Source organism: Eubalaena glacialis, chromosome 1 (assembly GCF_028564815.1).
Source record: "Eubalaena glacialis isolate mEubGla1 chromosome 1, mEubGla1.1.hap2.+ XY, whole genome shotgun sequence".
In the NCBI taxonomy this organism is placed as follows: domain Eukaryota; kingdom Metazoa; phylum Chordata; class Mammalia; order Artiodactyla; family Balaenidae; genus Eubalaena; species Eubalaena glacialis.
This window is the reverse complement of record NC_083716.1, coordinates 20,171,277-20,198,137: the sequence shown is the minus strand read 5'-3', so window position 1 is coordinate 20,198,137 and position 26,861 is coordinate 20,171,277. Positions and strand designations below refer to the sequence as shown.

Here is a 26,861-nt window from a genome sequence, read left to right as displayed (position 1 = left end):
TCAGCTGGCTCCTGGAGAAACCAGACTCAACTTCATCGAAGGATGTGACAGGATCTTAGCACCAAGTGGAATTGTTGCTTGCTTAATTTTAATTATGCTTCCCAGCAGGAGGCCTAACCACATGATGAAGAACTAATTCACTGCTTGTTGGAATGCATGGGAAAGGAGAAACTTGAAGCAATTGTTGAGACTTAATGTTAAAAAATAGTCTAGCAATGGTTAAATCATTGTTAAATTAAAAGTGTTAAAGAAAGGTATTTTAATGAGGCATGTTTCATTAGTAGTGCTGGTTATTGATGGTCCTGCAGACAATAATAATGTTGTTTAAAATTTGTTTGGGCTTCAAATTGTCAATCATTTGTTTAACTGGAGGTAAGGGTCTTAAAAGTATTTGAATAATTTGGTTTGTTTTTTTCTTTTGCCTTTTTCTTTGTCTCAGGTTCTAAGGCAGTGATTCCTACTTGAGTGAATTCACTGTTTCAAAGTGGATTTTGTTGTTCTTTTGGCTTGCTCAAGTGGCCTCCTGTTTTGTTTTTTGTTATGTTTTCCCTAACTTCCAGAAACTGCTTATGGTAGTAGCCATGGGTAGAATTGGAGGTTGTAGAACCAGTTATAGGTCAAGAGTGGAGGTTTATGATACCTGGAATAGACCCGTCAGAGCCAGACAAGAAGGAATTGAAAGGAAACTTTGTTATGATAAGAAGAATACCTTTGTTATATATCTATTATATATAATTACTTAATTAATCAGTAACCACTTTTCTCAGCCCTTAAACCTGCCAAGGATCATGTTAAGCACTTTACATAAATTACCTGAAGTTTAGTTAAGTAACTTGCCCAAGATCATACAGTTAATAAGTGACAGAGCCAAGACTTGAGCCCAGGGCTAATTCCTTTAAACGCTGTGCTCTACTGCTATTTATTTAAGCTCATTCTTGTTGGTGACTGCACAAAGGACTTGAACTGAGGTTAGAATGATATTTCTACCTCTGCTGGAAAATATTGGTGGTTTTTGTTTGTTTGTTTTAAGAGGGTGATGAAATGGGTAAATGGGATTGAGATTTCACTAGAATCAGGAAATATATGAGAGATGGACTTTCAATATTTGCTATTTGGTTTGTCTATAATGTTCTTTTTCCTTTTGCTATAGTATTTATTAACTTAAAACCACAAGAAAAGTTTATTATTGAAACATTGAATTGTTTCACATTGCTTAAAATCTGCTACTTCTTGGGAGGAAGGGTTAAGTTACTGAAGGATTTTATGCTGGATTTGGGGGGAGGAGCAGAGTTGGGGGTAGGTAGGGATTTGTTAGTCTTTCTATATTTTGCTTGCTCCTAAATACTTTTAGGTAGTAGTACTTTTTGACGTGGCAGTAATATTCCATGTCCACAGCACAGTAACATTCAACCATGTGCCAGTCTGGTCCTGGAGGAACCTCAACTTGTGCGCATCAAGTATGCTCTGTAGACCAAATGAGTACCATACCTCACATTGTGTACTTATACTTTTGAATGCATGTATTCTCAGTTAAAAGAAATTTAACACCTGACTAATATTGAATATGTTTTTGGTTTTTTAAAACATATTTTGATCTTAAAAGGCATCCTTATTACTTTAAAAGGTTGGGAATCATTATTTTGGTATAACCCAAAGCTTTTAAAATTATAGTTCAGTGATGGTTGTGCTGTGTATTGTAAAACCCAGTTACTCTTTTGGGACTTCTGACTCTTTCCCTTCATATGTAAGAGCATAAAGCGTTATTGTCCAGAAAATCCCCATAGGAATATCAATTATGTAACTCTTTGGGATTCTGACTCTATCCAGTCAAACGTAAAAGAAGCCAGCAACAACTAAGACGACTATACAAAAGATGTTACTTGCCAGTGTGTGATGAATGCTAAATGACAGGTACAGATGACAAATGCCATAGGTCATCTGGTCAAGAAAAGAGCACCATGGATGGAATGGTCAGAAAAAGGTCCCCAGGAAAGAGGAATAAGGGTGGGCCTTTAAAGGCACAGTAGGATTTCACTAGATGCAGACCATGGAAAGGGTTTTGGCAAGAAATTACTGTCCATGAAAATAGTAATCCTTTTTGTGTAGCATGACAGGAGATAGTTTATAATCGTGGTTCAGTCTCATCTCACTGTAAGGCACTTGAAGGCTGCAACATACTCGTATCAGAAACAGTGCTGAGGACACACTTCCCTAGGAGGTGTGTTAGAATATTGCAGGGTAAGGGGGAGAGAGTGGTAGGTGTGGTGAAAATCATGTACCTTTTAACAGATGTTCTCTCTGAACCCCATGTGAAAATGATTGGTTCATACAAACATCCTTCTACTGCTATTTTGAAGCCAGTAATGCTTAAGAAAGTTGGTACTTGAAAAAGACTTTAGAAATCCTCATCATTCCCAACACTGGACAAGGAAAGCCTCCTTTGGGGAAGAGGTGTACATTTTTTTAAAATCTGGATTTATCCATCATTTACTGTTTGCTGAATGCCAGAGTAAAGTTTCATTGATGGTTCTGTTATAACTTTTAACTTTAATGTGTGGATAGATAGAGTTGTTGATACTATGAGGTATAATTTTGACTTAGCTTTTATAAATAACATTGTCTGGTTTTGGATTTTAGAGAATTTGTTCCAAGTGTCTGAATTCTCTTAGATTTAATAGTATTTATCACTTACTATTTGAAAAATACTTAGTGTAACTATTCAAGTTATTTTGAGCAAGTCATTATCTCTTTTTCACTGTAGTTTTTTAAATATATAAAATACGTAAGGGGTTGAGATCACTTTAAGATACATTTTAGTTTGAAGATGCTGTGGTTGTAGTTCTAAGGAAGGTGAGTTTACCAATTAGTGGCTTTAGCTGGAAGGTAGCCAAGAAACCTATGATTGTACTATATGATGGTCCTGGGAATAGATCTAATAGAAAGCCAAGACCATGAAAGTCCTTGGCTCTGTGTATATGTGGCAGTTTAGAAAAGGACATCATCATTCTAGGAACTTGTCAACTCCCAGAGTTTTTTTCAGTTCTTCAGAAGCTAAGGGCCCTTGGCAATAGACAATGGATGGACCCTTTTTGAAAACAATGAAATAGGCAAGGATAGCAATTTTTCTTAAAGCCAACTATAGAAACATTGTAGCATATTTTTCTAGAAATGGTGCTTTCCATTCCCATCACAACTTTATTATGTTTAGTATATTAGTTCCTCATAAATATTTCTCTGGCCTCTTTTTAGCTCTTCTGAGCAGCTTTATGCTTCCTTTCACTTGTTCATTTATTCAATCAACAAATATTTATTGAGCACTTACTATGTGCCAGGCCCTGTTCTAAGTGCTGGGAATACAGCAGTAAGCAAAACAGACAAACCCTCCTGCCTTAATGGAGTTTATATTCTTGGAGGTAAAGAGAAATAAATAAGTGAAGTATATATTTTGTTAATATAAATATTATGGAGAAATATAGAGCAGGGGAGGAAGATAAAGGGAGTGTTAGTGGGCAATGGCAAATTTAAATAGAGTGGCTAGGTGAAGTCCTCACTAAGAAGGTGACATGTATGCAAAGACTTGAAGAAGGTAAGAGAACGTGTACAGTCGGTATTCTGTATCTGTGGCTTCTGCATCTGCAGATTAAATCAACCACAGATCAAAAATATTTGGGAAAAACAATTCCAGAAAGTTCTGAAAAGCAAAACCTGAATTTGTTGTGTACCAGAGCCTATTTACATAGTATTTATAACTATTTACATACCATTTACATTGGATTAGGTATTATAAGTGATCTAGAGATGGTTTAAAGTATATGGGAGGATGTGCGTAGGTTATATGCAAATATTAGGCCATTTTATATTGTATAAAGGACTTGCGTAGCCACAGATTTTGGTATCGCCAGGGTCCTGGAACAAATATCCCCCGAGTACTGAGATGACTGTGTAATATCAAGGGGACTATCATGGCAGGCAGAGGGAATACCAAGTATGTGGTACTTGGTGTTGGGAAGCCACTGGATGACCCTTAGAAGTGGGACACGATCTGACCTATGTTTTAAAAGGATTATTTTGGCTGTGTTTTGACACTAGACCATAGTGGTACAATAATCTTGGTGAAAGATTGTGTATCTGATAGAGGTGGTGAGATTTGAGTGGATTCTGAATGTATCTGGATGATAGAATCAATAGAATTTACTGACTGGGATGTGGGGTATAGGTGAGTGGAAGAAGTCAAACTTGACTCCAAGGTTTGGGATGTAGGCAAAAGTTTTCAGGAGGAACTGTTTTGGGGAGTAGGAGAGAACAGAAGTTCAGTTTGAGACATATTAAGTTTTTTTTGTTGTTATCTTTTTTTTTTTTAAACTATTTATTTATCTTTTGGCTGTGTCGGGTCTTAGTTGTGGCATGCAGGATCTATCGTTGTAGCACGCGAGCTCTTTGTTGTGGCACGCAGGCTCAGTAGTTGTGGTGCATGGGCTTAGTTGCCCCGTGGCATGTGGGATCTTAGTTCCCCGACCAAGGATCAAACTGGTGTCCCCTGCATAGCAAGACGGATTCGTAACCACTGGACCACTGGGGAAGTCCCATGAGACATATTAAGTTTGAAATGTCTATGAGTGATGTTGGAGTAGATGTTTCTGTGAGTGGAGATCAGTGCATAGTTATTGGCTGACTGTATAAAATTGGGAGTTGTCATTATTTTCCTTTTTCATTTAAAAATATTTGCATATTTAATGCCTTTGATGACGAGAATAAACTTTGCTGTAGTAAGGGTTTGATGTATTGCTGTATACATCTTTATTCTTTGGAGGGGTTTAGTCTGTCTTGTAAAATCTAGAATTTACTTTGACTTCTAAGGACACTTAGTCCCAAAGGAAATCTTTTCCTCTAGGGACAGAACAATTTACTTTTAAGCAAAATGTGAAAACAAAAAGTGTTGTTACTGCCCTTAAAAATGTGTATGTGAATGTAAAATGGAACAGTTTGACTGATCCCCCAAAAGTTAATGTGGTTTAATGGTTAAAAATAGTAACATATTGATAGTTTCCATTATGACCCAGCAATTCTATTCCTACATTATACACACAAGAGAAGTGAAAACATGTTCACACAAAAACTTGTACACCACTGTTCATGGCAGCATTACTCATAATAGCCAAAAAGTGGAAACGACCTAAATGTCTATCAGCTGATTAATGGATAAATAAATGTGGTATATCCATGCAATGGAATATTATTCAATCATAAAAAGGAGTGAAATGCTGATACATTTTACTACGTGGTTGAACCTTGGAAACATTATGCTAAGTGAAAGAAGCAAGACACAAAACGCCACATATTGTATGGTTCCAGTTGTGTGAAATGCACAGAATAGGCATATCCATAGTGACTGAAAGCAGATTGATTAGTGGTTGCCAGGGGCAGGAGATAAGGGAAATAGGGAGTGTCTGCTTAATGTGTACTGGGTTTCCCTTTGGGGTGATGAAAAAGTTCTAGAACTAGATAATGTTGATGGTTGCACAACATTGTGAATATACTAAAACCCACTGAATTGTACAGTTTAAAAGTGAATTTTATGGTGTGTGAATTATATCTCAATTTTTAGAGGAAGATACCAGGAAAAAAAGTATATGTGCACACCCATATGTACACAAGAACAACTGAAACAACTTACATGGGTCTTATTTCTAAAATCAAACTGTTTTCCCAGTAGAAAGTTGATGAAGCAAGAATTACCACACTAAACTTGGTTTAGCTTGGTTTGCTTAAAGAGGCAGAGTTAAGATACTTAGATCATTCAGGTAGAAATCAGGAAGCAGTTTGTGATCCTATTGGTGGCAAGTCATGGGTGAATCTAAATGTTTTTAAATACCCAATTTCATGGAGATGACCTAGATAAGCAAAAGAAGGCTCTATTATTATCATTTCTATGGGTTTCAGAGAGCAGGAACCAGTTTATAAATAAGTTTATTAGGTCTTAAGTCATTAAAGATGGCTTAATTTTTTTCTCCATACCTGTAATTAAAAAATATGGAGTAGGGAGGGTGGGAGGGAGGGAGATGCAAGAGGGAAGAGATATGGGAACATATGTATATGTATAACTGATTCACTTTGTTATAAAGCAGAAACTAACACACCATTGTAAGGCAATTATACTCCAATAAAGATGTTTAAAAAAAAAAAATATGGAGAACTCAATTCCAAGCAATTTTTTTAGACAACCCAAGATGATATTTACCTTCTTAAAAACATTATTACCATCAAAGAGTTGCCTGTTGAGGAAGTACAGGAAAGGATTGTCTTTAACTTTCATGTACCACTTACCCTAATGTTATTTTTTTATTAAGACATAATTCACATACCATAAAATTTACCCCCTAATTTTATTATGAATATACATATATTCATATAGTCCTTTATTAGAATAAAAACGTCTGGAGAACAGAGGTCCGTATTATTTGAGTGGCTTGATATGTTTTCAGCATTTTAAGGGAAGCATATGAGAACCAGACCAGAACCATAGTGGGAAAAAGAGACACTTATGTAACTGACTCCAGCACCAACCTGAGAGCAATGCTATAGCAACAGTTTAAAGGAAGTGCAGGTGGGCACAGAAAAGGGAAATGTTTATTCCAATGGGAAGAAATAATTCATGGAGGAGGATGGAATTTGAGTTGAGCTTTAGAGGATCTCTTAAATGTTGAAGAGGAGAGTAAATTACTGACCGAAATAATAGGCTATGCAAAGGCATGTGGATCTGTGGATGGATGTGGTGGGAGAGAAAACAGGAAGGTAAGGTTGAGAGCACCAGATCATGAAGGCCTTGGGTGCTATTTTAAGAAATTTAGGTTTTATTCTGTGGCACTTATTTTAGCTAAAGAGAGGCATAATCAGATGTGTCTGAGATTTGTTGTTGTGAAGAATGTGGTGATAGAGAGTGTTGGCGGAGAGGCAAGTTAGGAAGCATTTAGAGATAAGCAAATGAACTGAGGCAATGGCTTTGAGGTTAGAAAGGGAGGAATGGGACATTTTGGAGACAGAAATCCATACAACTTGCTGAACAGTTCAGATGTTGAGAGAACATTTGATCACCAGGGATAGAAATTTAAATATTGTGTTTTACTCCATTTCGAATACTCTGATTTATGACAGAGGCAAGATGCACCTGTAAAACTAGAAATTAGGTGGATTCAGCAAGTCTTGAATGTATCTTTTCCTTACTATACATAAAAGACTTTAGAAATGTGACTATTTCGTAATCTTCTTTAATTTTTACTGCTTGTCAGCTATTACTCAATTTTCCAATCTTTGGATATGTTTTCATTTGTGCATTTGGAAATGGTTGAATAGTCATCATTTTGGCAAAAGAATAGTATTTTTGTTTCCAAATGAAACTGCCTCCCTATGCTGTGCTTTTGTGTTTCATTTTAAACTTTTGTGTAGTGGAATAATAAAAAAGAACTGAAGGTAGTATTGGGCATTGCAATATTAAGTATTGTACGCTGTCATTACAGGAAGTCATTGTGCCATCTTGAAGTTTCCCCTTTATTACATTTAGTGGTTTATCTTGTAAATTCTAAAGTAACACATGGTAAGCACCTGTAAGAAACAATTAGAAATGTCAAAAGAAGTACGTGCAAAGTCATTTGTTTTTTTCTGTGTAAATTTAGTGGAGAATCCCATCCAGTAAGACATTTTTGCACATTTGTTTAATGAAACAACTAATATAAGATTTGGCTCCTCTGATGTTTCTCATCGCTTATTTACAGGCATGATGGGCCATTTTTGTTTGTTTGTAATTCCCTTTAATAAAACATGTACAAAGAGGGTGTTATATTAGGACACAGTGCTTTTATAAATGGCTGAAGATACCAGATTTGACAGAACTGACTTCTAAAATATCACAGTATAAAACTTGCTTTTGTGCTTAAAAATTCTAAGTATTAAGTAATGTTTAAAATAACCTATTCAAAAGCAACTCAATAAAGTTAAAAAATATTTTATGGACATTACAATATAATGAAAGTTTAAAAATCAGAAACAAGAGCACTCGCTGAATTTTTTTTAAAGCAAGAATGATTTTATTAACTTGATTTCTAAGGTAAACTTACTATTTGGGTCACATTTTTACGAAATCGATTTCGTTTTAAAATATTTGAAATTAACTTTTGAGTATGAAATATAAGGACATGAAACAAAATCCAAAAGGCACAAAAGAGTATAAAGTGAAAGTAAGTTGTCACTCCATCCCTGAACTACTACACTTTCTTTCTTCCTTGTATATTATTCAAGAGATATTTTTCATTCTTTATTTTTAAATTCCTGAATCAAGGCTTTGCCTGCCTACACCTGGTGGTTGAATTGCTGCAAAAGAAGTATAGCTTTAGGCTCAAAACAACCTGGGGAAATAGCCAGCCCTGTTCTTCTCATAGGTGTGGTTTCTAGATTCATTGTCTCTTTTTATTAAAGAGTGTGCTTTCCTAGCTTCCCCTCCACTTAAGGCAAAGGTATGGAAAGTGGGAGGTGGTAATTGTAATCATCTTTCACTCATATTTTACCCTAGGCAATGACAAGTAACTTCTATGAAGTGATAACATGCTAACAAAGCAAATTCCAGCTGAGAAGTGCTCCCATGCAAAAACATTCTCTAGTACCTAAGGAAAAGAATGGTCAGCCTTTCCCATCTTTGTGCATCTACCCTGTTATGCCAGCTGGACTGGACTGCTTCTAAAACTTTACTTTTAGTTTTTTAGTACTTGGCATTATTTTGTTGACTCTGCCTTTGGCTGTCCACCAAGTCATAAGATATTCTCCCAAGCCTTGGGATTACCTGACTTGGTTTCTTTTCTTCTTTCCATGGTATTTAATAGAATGTCATTCCTATGGAGATACTGTAAATAATAGTTTCATATTTGTGCTATGTGTGGAAAGGTCCTTTTAAAAAGTTTTCCAATGTATTTTAAAATTTTTGTACTGGTTATCTTTTATTGGTCATTGTTTTCAATTAGCATATGAAAAGATTCAGCAGTGATCAGGTTCCTCAAGGAGGAGTGTCGGGCAAAGGTCATGGTCAGGAAAGCACCGTGTGTCCTCTGCACTGGGCCTTCTTCAGTGGTATTTGCAGAGCTGCTCATGTTTGAGTTCCTTCTAAGAAAGGCAGTAGTTGAAAAGCACCTAAGCTGCCAGTACTGTAGAAACCCCAGCAGTGTTTCCTTTCTTCACGTTGACATACCTGTTGTCATACCACTGGTAACCTCTTTGGAACACTCCAGCAATGCCCTTAGGGGCAAAATCCTGCTTCAGGATCCAACTTGGCAGCTCCCCTGTTTTAACATCCATGAGTTTCTTCTTCACTGGTGCAACTGATGCCATCTTGGAGTCCTGGGTGTCTGCCAATACTTTTTATTGTGCTAAAATACACATAATATAAAATTTACCATTTTAGCCATTTTTAAGTGTACAGTTCAGTGGTATTAAATACATTCATAATGTTGGGTAAACATCACCAACATCAATTTCCAGAACTCTTTTCATCTTGTAACACTGAAATTTTATACCCATTCAGCAATAACTTCCCATTCCCCCTCCTATATTCCTGGATCAGAAATATTAAGATCAAGATTTTGGGTGATACAAAATCTGTTATTCCTGTTCCTAATCAAGATTGTAATTTGAAACCCTCTATACAGGTCTGTATTATGCAGCAAAGATTGACATTCAATCTTGAATGTATGATTGACATTCAAGACCCAGGAATTGAGACAAGGGGCACAGAACCTATGGCCTTTGATACATATTTCAAAGTGAAAAATTTAGCTGCATTATAATTGGAAGAGACCTCACCCCTCAGCTGTGTAAATTATATGTTGGTGGGTGGGAGAGGGGGTGATAATTATGGGAGAGGCAGGGATCAGCAAACTGGTGCTAGCTGACCTCTGCCCCCATGACCCAATAAAAAGGAATTTTCCCCAGTAATAGAAATTGGGGTTCCACAGGTTTGCAGGTTTCACTGGATGCTGAAATTCTGCCTTTGTTGAATCATTCAGACTTTCTATTATGAGCAGAAGTGGGAATTCTCTGTAAACTTTATCATTTGGAGAGGCAAAGTTTGGGAGGAGGATGAAATCTAGACTCATAGCATTTTAGAAACCCTCACCTCATTTTTATGGGCGAAGGACTTGGTTTGATTGAGTGAAATGACATGTTCAGAGTGGCTGATCTAGACTCACAACTGTGATTCCTGACTCTCAGTCTAGTGCTTTTTCTACTTTATCACGTTACCAGCCATCTTAACCCATTCATGCAATTCTAGGGTGAGGGAGTTCACCAGAATTCCACTTGACCTTCCTTAGAGCAGGGTTTAGGCAGGATGGGAGACCTTCATCTCTTAGGGATTTGAAGCTGCTTTTCAAGAAATAGTTAGTACCTTTCTTTGTTTTAATCTTTCATTGAATTAGGGAGTGTATTGTAAAGAAGTTTTTCTTCTAAAAATCTGGACCATTTCGTGAACTTCCTTGTTATCTTGACGAAAAGCTATGCTGATCTTCTATATATTGTTCCAGTTGAAGCATGCTCACCACTGAAGCAAGTCATGTACATGGTAAATGTTACTGACATGTTTAGGAACATTATATTAAAAACTCAAACTAGATGTGTTTGGCTGCCTTGATTTTTTTTTTTTCTTTCTGGAAAAGAACATATTTAAATGAGAAACAGTTCCACCCTCTGATGAAAAGAAAAAGTTTTAGGTCATTTGTTTCAGTAAAATAGATGATAGAATTTATGGCCCCAATTTTCCATTATTTTCAACTAAGTGTCCCATTACATAAGGCACAGCGAAGGAAGAAATTGGTCATATTAGAAATGTTAATGTTTCAGTATAATTTTGTGATTAAACTCATTTATCAAATAAGATTTTTAGCCATCATATGTTGCATCATACCAAGGACTTTGAATGGAATCTATCAGATTTTTTTTTCAGTGTTTTGGTATAGCATTTGGTTTCATGACAACAGTTTCAGTAGGCAGTGTTCAAGATAACCTGGTCTTTTCAAAATATTTACTACATATGGCCTTATGTAATACATCCTTCTCAGGAACTGAAAAGACTCATTATTATGGTGGGTGTGTAAATAAAATATAATTGCTTTTGATTTTACTATGAGTATAAAAGATGTGTTTTGATCTGATTTTAAGCCAATGTTAATAGGAGTAGGTACAAGGTCAGAGTACTTTCTGGAGAACTTTGAGTTCAGTGTTTAAGTTGATTTAAACTACTTGGGGGCTAGCTGTGTTTCATGATGACAGTATTTGTATTTAAAACCTTACAGGTCAATTTTATGTAAACCATGTCATATTTCTTTTAAGTTAATTATTGATTTTTTAAAAGCTTCTATTGGTGCTTCTCCCTGAGATTTTGGTCTATAGAGAATAAAATGTCTTTTAAATAGACGCTTCAACTACCTGAAATTCCTTGGGTCCTTTAATGGAAGATAACCAAATGATTAAGCACACAAGGGAGTTTCAGGGATGTATTGGAAGCAATGACTTCTAGGTGGGTGCTAAAGTCAGCGCACTTTGACTCCTGTATCTTCTTTGGTCTACTGTACTTACAATCAACATTCAGAGGGAAAAGTGTAATATTTTGCACAAGTCTTAAGCAATAAAGATAAATGTATTCACGAATGTATATGAAACCAGAAGTTGGAATGATGGCTTTTAGATTTTGGAGGAACATAAGTGAGAAAGCCACATGTTTGGCTGGTTACTATAAGAATTGACATTTATTTACCATTTATGATCAGAATAATTAATTATGGGTTTCTCCAAAGTGTTTTGATAGCCCACTACATTTTCTTTTAAGAGGTTTAGTCATAAGGGTTTGGACCTTCTGTTCAGGGATGGCTTTTGTACACAGTTTGATTTGAAGTCTCATATGAAGGCCCTAGACTACTGCTGTCCCCTTCCCCAAAATACAAGTGTAATTTAAAATTTTCTAGTAGCCATGTTGAAAAAAAATAAAAAGAAACGTGTGAATTTTATTGAACACAATTTAAAAATATCCAACATGTAATCAATATTAATGAAGTGTTGATAAATTGAAATATTGATTTAGTGAAAGATTAATGAAATATTTTGCTCTTTTTTCAATATACCAAGTCTTTGAAATCCTGTACTTATTTTACATTTTAGTACATCTCAGTTCACACTGGCTGCATTTCAAGTACTCAGTGGTCACATGTGGCTGGTGGCTACCAAATTGGACATTACAGCTCTAGAACATCTTTCTCTTTTGTCCCACATCAGTGTTGAGGATTCTTCCACTAGAAATTTATTTTGGGGGGACTACAGTCTTGCCATCTATCTCTATGTATGCTCTTCTATAATTGAGTGGAAAATGAAAAACTCCATAGAGAAAAAACAATTCTCAATCATATTTGTTTTAACAATTTTTCGCCTTTACAGAAACTAGTACTGCTGAAGAAATGCCAGTATTACTGAATGAGAACTTTAGAGGGCAGCTTCAGTTGGTGTGCGTAGGTGAAGAGAGCTGGGGTAGAAAAGGAAGAGTCAGCACTGCGTAGTGGAAATAGGACAGATTTGACTTTGAATCCTGCTGGCCTTGAGCAAGTTACTTCACTTCTCTGAGCCTTTTTACTTTATTCATGTGTAAAATTGGGATAAAATTACCTATCTCTTGAGTTGCTATGAAGATTAAATAAGATGATGTATGTGAAGTATGTCCTGTGTATCTGGTACCTATGAGGTGCTCAATAAGTTTGTGTTGAGTAAATGATTGTTGCTTGCTTATGTCCCCCACTCCCAAATCCCTGCTTGTGAGAGGAATAAGGAAGGAGGTAGGTATGCCTAAAATAAATGTCGAAATAGAGTAAAGAAACCTATCCCATTTACTAAACTGATTGGGATTCAATGTTTGTCCAGAACAAACTAGTCCCTAAGCATTGTGGTTAATTGAGATTTTAATTCAGGACCGTTATCTGAAAGATTCACAAAGTAATGATGTGAAATAGTTCGTACTCTACATTGTTGAAATAGAAATGAATTTTGCCAATTTTATTTCAGTATACTTATTTCAATAATCAGTAAAAATAGCACCTGCAAATGTTTCTAAAATTTGTTTCAATTATTTAAGAGAAAAATCTCAATTATTAAAGATACCTCTTTATCTTTTTACCGCAAGGGATTTTGCAATTTGGAATTTATGTTTTGCATCTACTTCAGAAGGCTTGTCTTCAGAGTAATAGTATACTGATGATTGTAAACTTGTGTAGTAATTGGAACTGAGGAAATCTTTTCTAAATGGAAGGAAAGCTGCCACTTGGTGACTAAGCTTTATGTTACAATGCAAGTGACCTTTTGTTCTTGCTCAGACATTAACATCAATTTGTATTTTTAGATAGAACAGGGACTTTCTGTGTCATTAGCTATATAGCATGTTCTGAATCTATTTAAGAGGGAGTTTTCAATCATACATATATTTCTGATTTGCTATGCATTTTGAGAAATTTATAATTCATTGAAATGTGGGAAGGCGTGGAGTGTTCTGAATAGATGATTAGATTAGATATGAACTTTTCAAAGCTTTGTGTGCACCCAATGTGTAGCCCGCATCTGTGGTAATGTTCTTGGAAATCGGTCACATTTGAAGATTCAGTTCTTTGCCAATAGCATCTGGTTGCACTTTGCATTACAGACTTTGAAAGTAGTTTTTGAATTGCAAAAGAGCAAACCACATGACATATTTTCTTACCTGACTGAAAGTTGTTTACAGTTATAGGTGAACTTTAACAAACAACGTAACTAAAGGCATAATTGTCCAAATGCATGGATTGTTGTCACTGACACCTGAGATAGAGGATTCTTATAGTTACCAGCTTTTCAAGTTGTCCAGACTTTTTCATTATTCTAGTGACCCCTGACAGAGGTCTTATTTACTATAAAAGTTCTTAAAGGTTTGTGGAATTTTGAAGGCACTGACCTGGTTGGAATACACTGTGCTGATTGGCAATCAAGAAATGGTGTTAATTGACGTGATTGGCATTCCTCTACCAATTTCTTACAGCTCCCTACAGGTGTTACTAGTTACATTCTTGTGTAGATCTTTGTCATAACTGATTGTGTGAGCTTTTGATATAATAATAGTAATCTAGGGCTAGGCAACCTAGAGAAGATTTGTGCCATGTATTAAGTGGCATGAATCTAGGCTAACCTGTGAACTAGGCAAAATATGTCCTTGGTTTCCTTAAGATTCCCTTCTCAGCACCCCCTTTTTTTGCTTTCTTTTGCTTTCTTACGCTTGAGTTTCCAGGTGGCTAACCTGTATCAGATAATCTCTGTTGAAATGTTAGTTAATTAGTTCACTGCTTTTCCAGAGATGTTTACATTTTAAAAGTGAGATCTTTTAATAACAAGGCTTTCAAGGTCCCTAGTGGGGTAGTGAGTAACAAGTATTGGGGTTGATTCTGTGGACTGGGCCCAGGCTTGGTGTCAGGATTGTAGGGCCCCACTGTCCAATACAGCAAGCTCTAGCTGCATGTAGCTACTGACCACCTGAAATGTAGCTAGAATTAATTGAGATGTACTGTTAAGTGTAAAATACACACTAGATTTCTAAGACTTAGTACAAGAAAAAGACTGTAAAATAACTCAATTTTTATATTTATGACATGTTGAAATGATGATATTTTGATATATTGGGTTAAATAAAATATATTATTAAAATTAATTTACCCTGTTTCTTTTTACGTTTTTAATGTGACTACTAGAAAATTTAAAAGCAGTTATGGGGACTTCCCTGGTGGTGCAGTGGTTAAGAATCCGCCTGCCAATGCAGGGAACAAGGGTTCGAACCCTGGTCCAGGAAGATCCCACGTGCCGCGGAGCAGCTAAGCCCATGCGCCACAACTGCTGAGCCTGTGCTGTAGAGACCGTGAGCCACAACTACTGAAGCCCACGCGCCTAGAGCCCGTGCTCCGCAACAAGAGAAGCCACTGCAGTGAGAAGCCTGCGCACCGCGACGAAGAGTAGCCCCTGCTTGCTGCAACTAGAGAAAGCCCACGCGCAGCAACGAAGACCCAACGCAGCCAAAATAAATAAATATATAAATTTATTTTAAAAAAATAAATAAATAAAATAAAAGCAGTTATGGCTCACATTTTATTTCTATTGGACAATGCTATTATAAGGACAAGAGAGTTTATGTTGTGTTCTTACTGTTGGGAGCTTGCAGAGGTTCAGGGAAATGCTCCCTCAGGATGCCTTAGCTACAGCTATTCCAGCTGACTTGGCTGGGCCACTTTGTATTACAGTGCTGTTTTGAGAGCTGTTGCCTACAAGCAGCCACTGTCTCTCCTTGTTCTCTAACTCTCCCAATTCTTGAAGTAAGTATGTATGTATGTATGTATTTATGTATTTATTTATTTTCATGAGGAATTACAAAAAAAATTTCTCTGCCCACAACCTCTAACGGTTGTTATCTCCTGACTAGCTTCTTCTTGAAGGTAGGTGATTAAAAAGATAAATTTATAGCTACTATTTATTGGCCATGTACCAGATACTGTGCTAGATACTTTACATAAAATCTTGAATCCTAACATCACTTCTTCAAGATTGATAATTATAAATGACAAAAGAGATTCAGATACATTGTGACTTTGCCCTGGGTCAGCTAGTGGCAGCTATGTGGCAAAATCAGGATTCCATCCCAAATCTCTCTGATTCCAGAGCCATTGTTCTTTCTGCTTTATTATGCTCTACTCATGTTTTCCATTAACTATGTGTGTACTTTAGTCTGAAACAGAGTGCTCTATGTAAAGGGGTCTCTTGCCAAATGGTGTTGACTGATCTTTAAGTTGATTTCCTTTGTCTTGGTGAATGACTTCAGTGCTCCTCACTCCAGGTCACTTTCCTTCCCTGTCTAGTACCTAGTGAGTGGCCCAGACATTAATGGAGAGACTTAAGCTTATTGACAGCTTGTTGAGCAGGACAGATAATCTAAAAGCCTCCTGTGAAAGAGCATCCCTTCCACCTTTAAAGTCAATCAACAAAGAATGTTTCAGATGCCTTCAGGAAGAGATACAAGAAGAGAACTCTGAATGCCAGGAATATCAAATCTTAGACTTCAGAGACTGGCCATATAAGGAAGGGGCTTTTTATAGACAAAGGGGGTGAAGTAAAATAATGGGATAGAATAAGCGTATTGAGCTGGATAAGTCTTGTATAATCCTAGGTCATCGTTTAATGGCTGTGTCCTTGACATTGTTGCATTAAGAATGAGAGCAAGGGGAAAAAGTCCATGTGTTGGCATGCTTGTCTATAAATTAGAGTAGATATAGTCATAACTCATGAGTGCTCTGGAAGGCTGGATGCTGCATTTACTCTGCTGCCTTCACTTAGGCTCAAGCAAGTGGTAGTGACTTTGAAAAAAATAAGGGGAGAAAAGGAAGATCAAAGAGGTTCAAGGAGTGAAACTAGACTGGAGGTGGGCCACAGGGAGGTTTGGGCAAATTAAAAAATGCAAAGCCCTTTTATACATGTACACACATTATATTGATAATACTAAAAGCTGTGTAAACTGTAAAATACTGTTATTTCAGGAAAGAAACTGTGATATACTAGAAAGAAAATAAAATTTCTAACTAGGTGGTGTAGATTCAATTTTCCCAGCTCTACCACCCCTAACTGTGTAACCCTAGGAAATTATAGAATCTGAGATAATCATTATCTTTCTACCTCTCTGACTTTCCTTCATGGTTTAATAAGATTGTGATGAGTTTGAAAACACTTTGGGTATGCTCATGTGCTGTATGCATGTTTTTAGTGTTTTTAACTGTTATTTACTCTTCATCTGAAGTGTTGCTTACCTGTGAAACTTCATTGAGAGGAAAAAATGGGTACCCAAGAACACACATGATAAAGGGAAGTTAGAGTTAAATGGCCAACAAGTAGGACTAATTTGGCTCACATCCCTAGGCTTTATAAAAGGGACAGTGGCAGCCTTGTGGGTGAAGGGAATGTGGACCTAATTGCTTATTTAATTCATTCATCCTTTTAGCCCCTTTTAAAACTTGACTTTTGTAGGTCGATTATATAATGCATGAGTGTGCAAGCACACACGATGTTTCTCTTTAAGTGAAAAGCCCTATTCAATGACTATTTTTAAAAAGATTTTGATATATTTATAGTAATAAATCTGGTTTGCATTTCTTTGGGGCTCATGGTCTTCAACTTCCGACCAAGTTAGTAAAGGGTTGCTATAACTACCAGATGGCAGTCTTTCTTAATCCAGTGTTAGACACCAACAGACTTACACAGAATGAATGTAAGCAGAATTGAAGCAAAGAATTTGAAGTATTATTTAAACTGCTCATCTTGTAAATTTAGCATAATGAGGATAAGTTGAATGTATTCATCTTACCATACAATTGTTTGGTTCTCAGGGCAATCCTGGAATGCATCTTTAGTTTGTATTCCATGTAAAATGCTGGCTACAGGGATATTTTGCCAAATGCCAGTTTGAAATTTACTTGGGATCCATCAAGCTGGCAGATCAGTTGTGCTAATCAGATGAGCCCATTTCTGGGGAATGGAATTTCATAGCAGGAACAGTATTCTTGAAGTATAGTTATTTTTAAAATAAATTAAATTTTAATTTTAAAATTCTCATGTGCTATATTGAAATGTATATAGTATAAACATTGTATTATATGTAGTGCAGATACTTCATGCATTTTTATAAATAATAAACAGCAGGAACAGTAGGTTCATTGTATTGTATTCATTTGTTTTTTATTTCTATTTGAGTTCCTGGGATCATAACTTGCTTCCCCTTAATCTCTATGAACAAGAAAGATACTGAAGTGCAGATGGGTTAAACCTAGTAAAGGTAGGCAACTCACTCTCTGTGTAGAATTAGCTTTAAACTAATACTCTGTTTAAGGTGTGGTGGTAGATAGGCTTAGCGAAAGACAACTTGGCACAAATGAAAAAGAATTCAAACAACATACGTGGGGATTAGACCTGAAGAACTAATGACTACTTTTTATCCTCAAAGTTAACCTGTATAAGTGTTAATATACACTTTCATGTTCACATTAGAAACCTCGTGCCCCAGAGTAGCATTTCCCACAGTATGTTCTGTAGATCATTAGTTCTAAAAGATTTCCCAGGAAAAATAGTTCCAAATATGTTTGGGAAACTATTTTCTGCACTCTTTCTCTTAAAGGCTCATAATGAACATTAGCATAGCAAAGACTGAGAAGTATTGCTAAGTACTGGGTTTACCTTAAAAAAAAAAAAAAAAAACTCAGTGTATCACAAATTAAATATGTCACATAGACCAGGGAAATCAATCAATCAATCAGTCTGTCTGATAAAATGTATTAATATCCCATGGAACTCTTGTTTCTTAGAATATACTGGGGGGGAATAATGCCCTTAAGTAATGTGTTAGCAGATCTCAGAGCTTATTTTTGTGATTACTATCTATCTATCTATCTATCTATCTATCTATCTATCTATCTATCTATTTATTTATTTATTTATTTATTTATTTATGGCTGTGTTGGGTCTTCGTTTCTGTGCGAGGGCTTTCTCTAGTTGCGGCAAGTGGGGGCCACTCTTCATCGCGGTGCGCGGGCCTCTCACTATCGCGGCCTCTCTTGTTGCGGAGCACAGGCTCCAGACGCGCAGGCTCAGTAATTGTGGCTCACGGGGACTTCCCTGGTGGCGCAGTGGTTAAGAATCCGCCTGCCAATGCAGGGGACACAGGTTCGTGTCCTAGTCCGGGAAGATCCCACATGCCACGGAGCAACTAAGCCCGTGCGCCACAACTACTGAGCTTGCGCTCTAGAGCCCACGAGCCACAACTACTGAAGCCCGCGCGCGTACTCCGCAACAAGAGAAGCCTCCGCAACAAGAGAAGCCACCGCAACGAAAAGCCCACATGCCACAACGAAGACCCAACGCAGCCAAAAATAAATAAATAAAATAAATAAATTTTTATAAAAAAAAAAAAAAAAAAAAAATTGTGGCTCACGGGCCTAGTTGCTCCGCGGCATGTGGGATCTTCCCAGACCAGGGCACGAACCCGTGTCCCCTGCATTGGCAGGCAGGTTCTCAACCACTGCGCCACCAGGGAAGCCCTGATTACTCCTTTTTCTTTTTTAAATCACAATTCAAATTATATTTGGCAGTTATAGATATCTTAGCCTGGGGGATAGAATGCTTGTGTTTAAAACTTTTGTTTTAAAATTATAAGACAACTTTACATAGAAATTTTATAATTTTACATAGAAATGTTCATTTCTATGAGGCATTTCTTTACATTGATATTCATATTTTGGGGGCATTTTGATGTTTTTTGTAAATGTAATTTTTCTTATACTTTAAAATTTACATTTACTTTTGATAGGCCAGATAATTTCTTTAGCAAGCTATTTTCTAATTTTATATTTTTTCAAGAATAAAATAAAATGTAATTGTTTTAAATTCAACTATTAGGTAAAGAGACATTTTAGTAGCAATTAAACTAGTCTGTAATTGTTTTTATCTGAACTGGAAGGAAAATCAAAGATTTCAGTAACCCAAGTTACTGCTATGAAATTTGTTCTATGAAATGAGGTTTTGAGACTGTCAACTTAGACAATGACACTCTACAGATAAACAAATTACTTATCTATATCAAAACCTACTATTTATATTCTCTAACCTGAATATACATCATGGATTTTAAGCATTTCTTGCTTTTCATGAATTCCTTAAAAATGACATCTGAGAATTTTAAAAAATGTTACAGCTAAATGTGGATCTTGAATCATCCCCAGGTTGGAAAACTGGAAAGTTGTGTCGTATTGTGAGTAATAAAAAATACTAAATATATTCAAGCTTAGTGTGAGCCAGTGCATACATTAAATTAAACCAAAAAAGCTTAACCAGCCATGTTTCAGGTTTTGGGATATGTAATGTATAAATATAACCTCCTACAAGAAAAGAAATAGCTGTCTTACCCATTAACCACCAAACTAAACCATGAGACAATATTTTATTTTCAGTTGTATTTGGAAGACCATGTTTCTGTTAGCTTTGGCTTGCCATTTGCTGAATAACTAAAAATGGCATGTTTAAAACTAAGTAGTATTTAATGACTAGACCATCAAACCCCAAATGGAATTGAGGGAGAGATTCTTTTACTGAAATATAAAAATTTTTTTCCCTTTAGTATTATGTTAGACAGTACAAGATCCTTAAACTTGCTCTCTTATGGAACATAAGGTAAATATCTTATCCACACAGTTTACTTTCATGCATAGGATTGCTTAGTGAGGAAGCCTAAAGATTATAGTGATAACTAACTCCACCAGAAAGGAGCTGCTCAGCAACAGAAACAGGATCAAAAATTTTACAGCCAAGCTAGACGAGCTGACGAAAGAGAAACAGCACGTGTGGAACTAACTTTCCCAGTTACCTGTAGAGGGACCGGCTCTCTTACTGCCAGTGATAGTGTGAAGCCTTTTAGACTGATGGTTCTCAGACATCAGCCTGCATTGGAAGCAGCCGGTGGGCTTGTTAAGCCATAGATTGCTGGGCTGCACCCCACACTTCCTGGTTCAGCAGTTTGGAGTAAGGCCCAATAATTTGAATTTCTAATAAATTTTCAGGTGATGCTGCTGTTCGGAGACCAAATTTGAGAACCACTGTTTTTTTCCTAGACTAGGAAATCTTTCTGAATCTTCTCTTTTCCTTTCGTTCCTTTTCCTCCCTCATGCCACCCGCTGTCCCCAACAAAGCCAGCTGTCTTCTGTTTTGGAACTGTTCCAGAAGCCCTCTTTTCTTATTAGCTTTTCTTATATTGGTTTCCTTTATTTTTTTTAACCATCTACAGTGAGACAGCATTGTACAGTGGAGTCAATTTATAACTGTACAATATTTTTACCAGTCTTGGAATTCTTTATACTTTCTCCAAGCCTTGATATTTCTCATGTAAACATCCCCTTTCATAGTTTAGAAAATACATCTTCCTTTTAAAGTTTAAAGTCTTGTTTCATTTTTGGGGGGAGGTGATGGATGAGTTTATTACCTGGACAGTGGAGCTGGTAAAACGAGTATATACGTACATCCAAATTCATCTAATTGTACTCATTAATTATGTGCAGTTTTTTTTTCCACATCTTTATTGGAGTACCTATCTTTCTTTGAGGGGGAAAAAAATATCACCATTGGAAGCCACATTTTTTTTTTCACATCTTTATTGGAGTATAAGTGCTTTACAATGCTGTGTTAGTTTCTGCTTTATAACAAAGTGAGTCAGCTATACATACACATATATCCCCATATCTCCTCTCTCTTGCATCTCCCTCCCACCCTCCCTATCCCACCCCTCTAGGTGGTCACAAAGCACCGAGCTGATATCCCTGTGTTATGCAGCTGCTTCCCACTATCTATTTTACATTTGGTAGTGTATTTATGTCCATGCCACTCTCACTTCGTCCCAGCTTACCCTTCCCCCTCCCCGTGTCCTCAAGTCCATTCTCTACATCTGCATCTTTATTCCTGTCCTGCCCCTAGGTTCTTCAGAACCTTTTTTTTTTTTCTTTTTAGATTCCATATATGTGTTAGCATACAGTATTTGTTTTTCTCTTTCTGACTTACTTCACTCTGTATGACAGACTCTAGGTCCATCCACCTCACTACAAATAATTCAGTTTCGTTCCTTTTTATGGCTGAGTAATATTCCATTGTACATATGTGCCACATCTTCTTTATCCATTCATCTGTTGACGGACATTTAGGTTGCTTCCATGTCCTGGCAATTATAAATAGTGCTGCAGTGAATATTGTAGCACATGTCTCTTTCTGAATTATGGTTTTCTCAGGATATATGCCCAGTAGTGGGATTGCTGGGTCATATGGTAGTTCTATTTTTAGTTTTTTAAGGAACCTCCATACTATTCTCCATAGTGGCTGTGTCAATTTACATTCCCACCAACAGTGCAGGAGCATTCCCTTTTCTCCACACCCTCTCCAGCATTTATTGTTTCTAGATTTTTTGATGATGGCCATTCTGACTGGTGTGAGGTGTTACCTCATTGTGGTTTTGATTAGCATTTCTCTAATGATTAGTGATGTTGAGCATCTTTTCATGTATTTGTTGGCCATCTCTGTGTCTTCTTTAGAGAAAAGTCTCTTTAGGTCTTCCGCCCATTTTTTGATTGGGTGGTTTGTTTTTGTGATATTGCGCTGCATGAGCTGCTTTTATATTTTGGAGATTGATCCTTTGTTAGTTGCTTCATTTGCAAATATTTTCTCCCATTCTGAGGTTTGTCTTTTTGTCTTGTTTATGGTTTCCTTTGCTGTGCAAAAGCTTTTAAGTTTCATTAGGTCCCATTTGTTTATTTTTGTTTTTATTTCCCTTACTCTAGGAGGTGGGTCAAAAAAGATCTTCCCGTGATTTATGTCATAGAGTGTTCTGCCTAGGTTTTCCTCTAAGAGTTTTATAGTATCCGACCTTACATTTAGGTCTTAATCCATTTTGAGTTTATTTTTGTGTATGGTGTTAGGAAGTGTTCTAATTTCATTCTTTTACATTATCTATCCATTTTTCCCAGCACCACTTATAGAGGAGGCTGCCTTTTCTCCATTTTATATTCCTGCCTCCTTTGTCACAGATAAAGTGACCATAGGTGCGTGGGTTTATCTCTGGGCTTTCTATCCTGCTCCACTGATCTATATATTTCTGTTTTTGTGCCAGTAACATATTGTCTTGATTACTGTAGCTTTGTAGTATAGTATGAAGTCAGGGAGCCTGATTCCTCCAGCTCTGTTTTTCTTTCTTAAGATTGCTTTGGCTATTCGGGGTCTTTTGTGTTACCATACAAATTGTAAAATTTCTTGTTTTAGTTCTGTGAAAAATGCCATTGGTAATTTGATAGGGATTGCATTGAATCTGTAGATTGCTTTGGGTAGTATAGTCATTTTCACCATATTCATTCTTCCAATCCAGGAGCATGGTATATCTCTTCATCTGTTTATGTTATCTTTGATTTCTTTCATCAGTGTTTTATAGTTTTCAGAGTACAGGTCTTTTGCCTCCTTAGGTAGGTTTGTTCCTAGGTATTTTATTCTTTTTGCTGCGATGGTATATGGGATTGTTTCCTTAATTTCCCTTTCTGATCTTTCGTTGTTAGTGTATAAGAATGCAAGAGATTTCTGTGCATTAATTTTGTATCCTGCAACCTTACCAAATTCATTGATTAGTTCTAGTAGTTTTCTGGTGGCATCTTTAGGATTTTCTATGTATAGTATCATGTCATCGGCAAACAGTGACAGTTTTACTTTTTCTTTTCCAATTTGTATTTTTTTTATTTCTTTTTCTTCTCTGATGGCCGTGGCTAGGACTTCCAGTACTGTGTTGAATAATAGTGGCGAGAGTGGACATCCTTGTTTTGTTCCTGATCTTAGAGGAAATGCTTTCAGTTTTTCACCATTGAGAATGATGTTTGCTGTGGGTTTGTCATATATGGCTTTTATTATGTTGAGGTAGGTTCCCTCTATGCCCACTTTCTGGAGAGTTTTTATCATAGATGGGTGTTGAATTTTGTCAAAAGGTTTTGCTGCATCTATTGAGATGATCATGTGGTTTTTCTTCTTCAATTTGTTAATATGGTGTATCACATTGATTGATTTGTGTATATTGAAGAATCCTTGTATCCCTGGGATAAATCCCACTTGATCATGGTGTATGATCCTTTTAATGTGTTGTTGGATTCTGGTTGCTAGTATTTTGTTGAGGATTTTTGCATCTATGTTCATCAGTGATATTGGTCTATGATTTTCTTTTTTTGTGATATCTTTGTCTGGTTTTGGTATCAGGGTGATGGTGCCTTGTAGAACGAGTTTGGGAGTGTTCCTCCCTCTGCAATTTTTTGGAACAGTTTGAGAAGGGTAGGTGTTAACTCGTCTGTAAATGTTTGATAGAATTCACCTGTGAAGCCGTCTGGTCCTGGACTTTTGTTTGTTGGAAGATTTTTTATTACAGTTTCAATTTCATTACCTGTGAGTGGTCTGTTTATATTTTCTAATTCTTTCTGGTTCAGTTTTGCAAAGTTGTACTTTTCCAAGAATTTGCCCATTTCTTCCAGGTTGTCCATTTTATTGGCGTCTAGTTGCTTGTAGTAGTCTCTTAGGATCTTTTGTATTTCTGCGGTGTCAGTTGTAATCTCTCCTTTTTCATTTCTAATTTTATTTATTTGAGTCCTCTCCCTTTTTTTCTTGATGAGTCTGGCTAAAGGTTTATCAACTTTGCTTATCTTCTCAAAGAACCAACTTTTAGTTTTATTGATCTTTGCTATTGTTTTGTTCATTTCTATTTCGTTTATCTCTGCTCTGATCTTTATGATTTCTTTCCTTCTACTAACTTTGGGTTTTCTTTGTTCTTCTTTTTATAGTTGCTTTAGGTGTAAGGTTAGATTGTTTATTTGAGATTTTTCTTGTTTCTTGAGGTGAGCTTGAATCGCTATGAACTTCCCTCTGAGAACTGCTTTTGCTGCGTCCCATAGATTTTGGAACGTCGTATTTTCGTTGTCATTTGTTTCTAGGTATTTTTTGATTTCTTCTTTGATTTCTTCAGTGATCTCTTGGTTATTTAGCAGTGCACTGTTTAGCCTCCATGTATTTGTGTTTTTTACTGTTTTTTTCCTGTAATTGATTTCTAATCTTATAGTGTTGTGGTCAGAAAAGATGCTTGTTATGATTTCAGTTTTCTTAAATTTTCCGAGGCTTGATTTGTGACCCAAGATGTGATCTATTCTGGAGAACGTTTCATGAGAAGAAAGTGTGTTCTTCCGCTTTCAGGTGGAATGTCCTAAAAATATCAATTAAGTCTATCTGGTCTATTGGGTCATTTAAAACTTGTGTTTCCTTATTTCTTTTCTGTCTGGTTGATGTAAGTGGGGTATTAAAGTCCCCCACTATTATTGTGTTACTGTCAATTTCTCCTTTTATGGCTGTTAGCATTTGCCTTATGTATTGATGTGCTCCTATTTTGGGTGCATAAATATTTATAATTGTTATGTTTCCTCCTTGGATTGATTGATCCCTTGATCATTATGTAGTGTCCTTCCTTATCTCTTGTAACTGTCTTTATTTTAAAGTCTATTCTATCTGATATGAGTATTGCTACTCCAGCTTTCTTGTGATTTCCATTTGCATGGAATATCTTTTTCCATCCCCTCACTTTCAGTCTGTATGTGTCCCTGGTTCTGAAGTGGGTTTCTTGTAGACAGCATATATAAGGGTCTTGTTTTTGTATCCGTTCAACCAGTCTGTGTCTTGGTTGAAGCATTTAATCTATTTACATTCAATGTGATTATCGATATGTATGTTCCTATTACCATTTTCTTTTTTCTTCTTTTTTTTCATTTTTTTAAGTCTTTATTTTATTTTATTTTATTTTTTTTAACTTTGGTTTTATTTATTTATTTATTTATTTATGGCTGTGTTGGGTCTTCGTTTCTGTGCGAGGGCTTTCTCTAGTTGTGGCAAGTGGGCGCCACTCTTCATCGCGGTGCACGGGTCTCTCATTATCGTGGCCTCTCTTGTCACGGAGCACAGGCTCCAGACGCGCAGGCTCAGTATTGTGGCTCACGGGCCTAGTTGCTCCACGGCATGTGGGATCTTCCCAGACCAGGGCTCGAACCCGTGTCCCCTGCATTGGCAGGCAGATTCTCAACCACTGCGCCACCAGGTGGAAGCCCCTATCCACCAAGATCCTGCCCCTATTACCGTTTTCTTAATTGATTTGGGTTTGTTTTTGTGGGTCTTTTTCTTCTCTGTGTTTCCTGCTCAGAGAAGTTCCTTTAGCATTTGTTGTAAAGCTGGTGCTGAATTCTCATAGCTTTTGCTTGTCTGTAAAGCTTTTGATTTCTCCATCAAATCTCAACGAGATCCTTGCCAGGTAGAGTAATCTTGGTTGTAGGTTTTTCCCTTTCATCACTTTGAATATGTCCTGCCACTCCCTTCTGGCTTGCAGAGTTTCTGCTGAAAGATCAGCTGTTAACCTTATGGGAATTCCCTTGTATGTTATTTGTTGCTTTTCCCTTGCTGCTTTTAATAATTTTTCTTTGTATTTAATTTTTGATAGTTTGATTAATATGTGTCTCGGCATGTTTCTCTTTGGGTTTATCCTGTATGGGACTCTTTGCACTTCCTGAACTTGATTGACTATTTCCTTTCCCACGTTAGGGAAGTTTTCAACTATGATCTCTTCAAATATTTTCTCAGATCCTTTCTTTTTCTGGGACCCCTTATAATTAGAATGTTGGTGCGTCTAATGTTTTCCCAGAGGTCTCTGAGACTGTCCTCAATTCTTTTTATTCTTTTTTCTTTATTCTGCTCTCTGGCACTTATTTCCCCCATTTTATCTTCCAGCTCACTTATCCGTTCTTCTGCCTCAGTTATTCTGCTATTGATTCCTTCTAGAGTATTTTTAATTTCAGTTATTGTTTTGTTCATCACTGTTTCTTTGCTCGTTAGTTCTTCTAGATCCTTGTTAAATGTTTCTTGTATTTTCTCCATTCTGTTTCCGAGATTTTGGATCATCTTTCCTATCATTACTCTGAATTCTTTTTCAGGTAGGTTGCCTATTTCGTCTTCATGTATTTGGTCTTGTAGGTTTTTACCTTGCTCCTTCGTCTGTAACATACTTTTTGTCATTTCATTTTTTTGTTGTTGTTGGTGGGTGGGGCTGTATTCCTGTCTTACTGGTTGTTTGGCCTGAGGCGTCCAGCACTGGAGTTTGCAGGCAGTTGGGTAGAGCCGGGTCTTGGTGCTGAGATGAGGACCTC

At 36.6% G+C, this 26,861-nt stretch overlaps 2 protein-coding genes across 6 annotated transcripts in view; one reads left to right on the top strand and one right to left on the bottom strand.

The window, feature by feature from the left end:
• The window catches only part of ADD3 (adducin 3), a 124,268-nt gene that overhangs the window by 9,502 nt on the left and 87,905 nt on the right, over nt 1-26,861 (top strand). The window lies entirely within an intron of this gene.
• LOC133093564 (ATP synthase subunit f, mitochondrial-like) lies at nt 9,109-9,372 on the bottom strand. The gene is given in 1 exon segment (XM_061193481.1): nt 9,109-9,372. A coding segment is annotated over 1 exon segment (264 nt).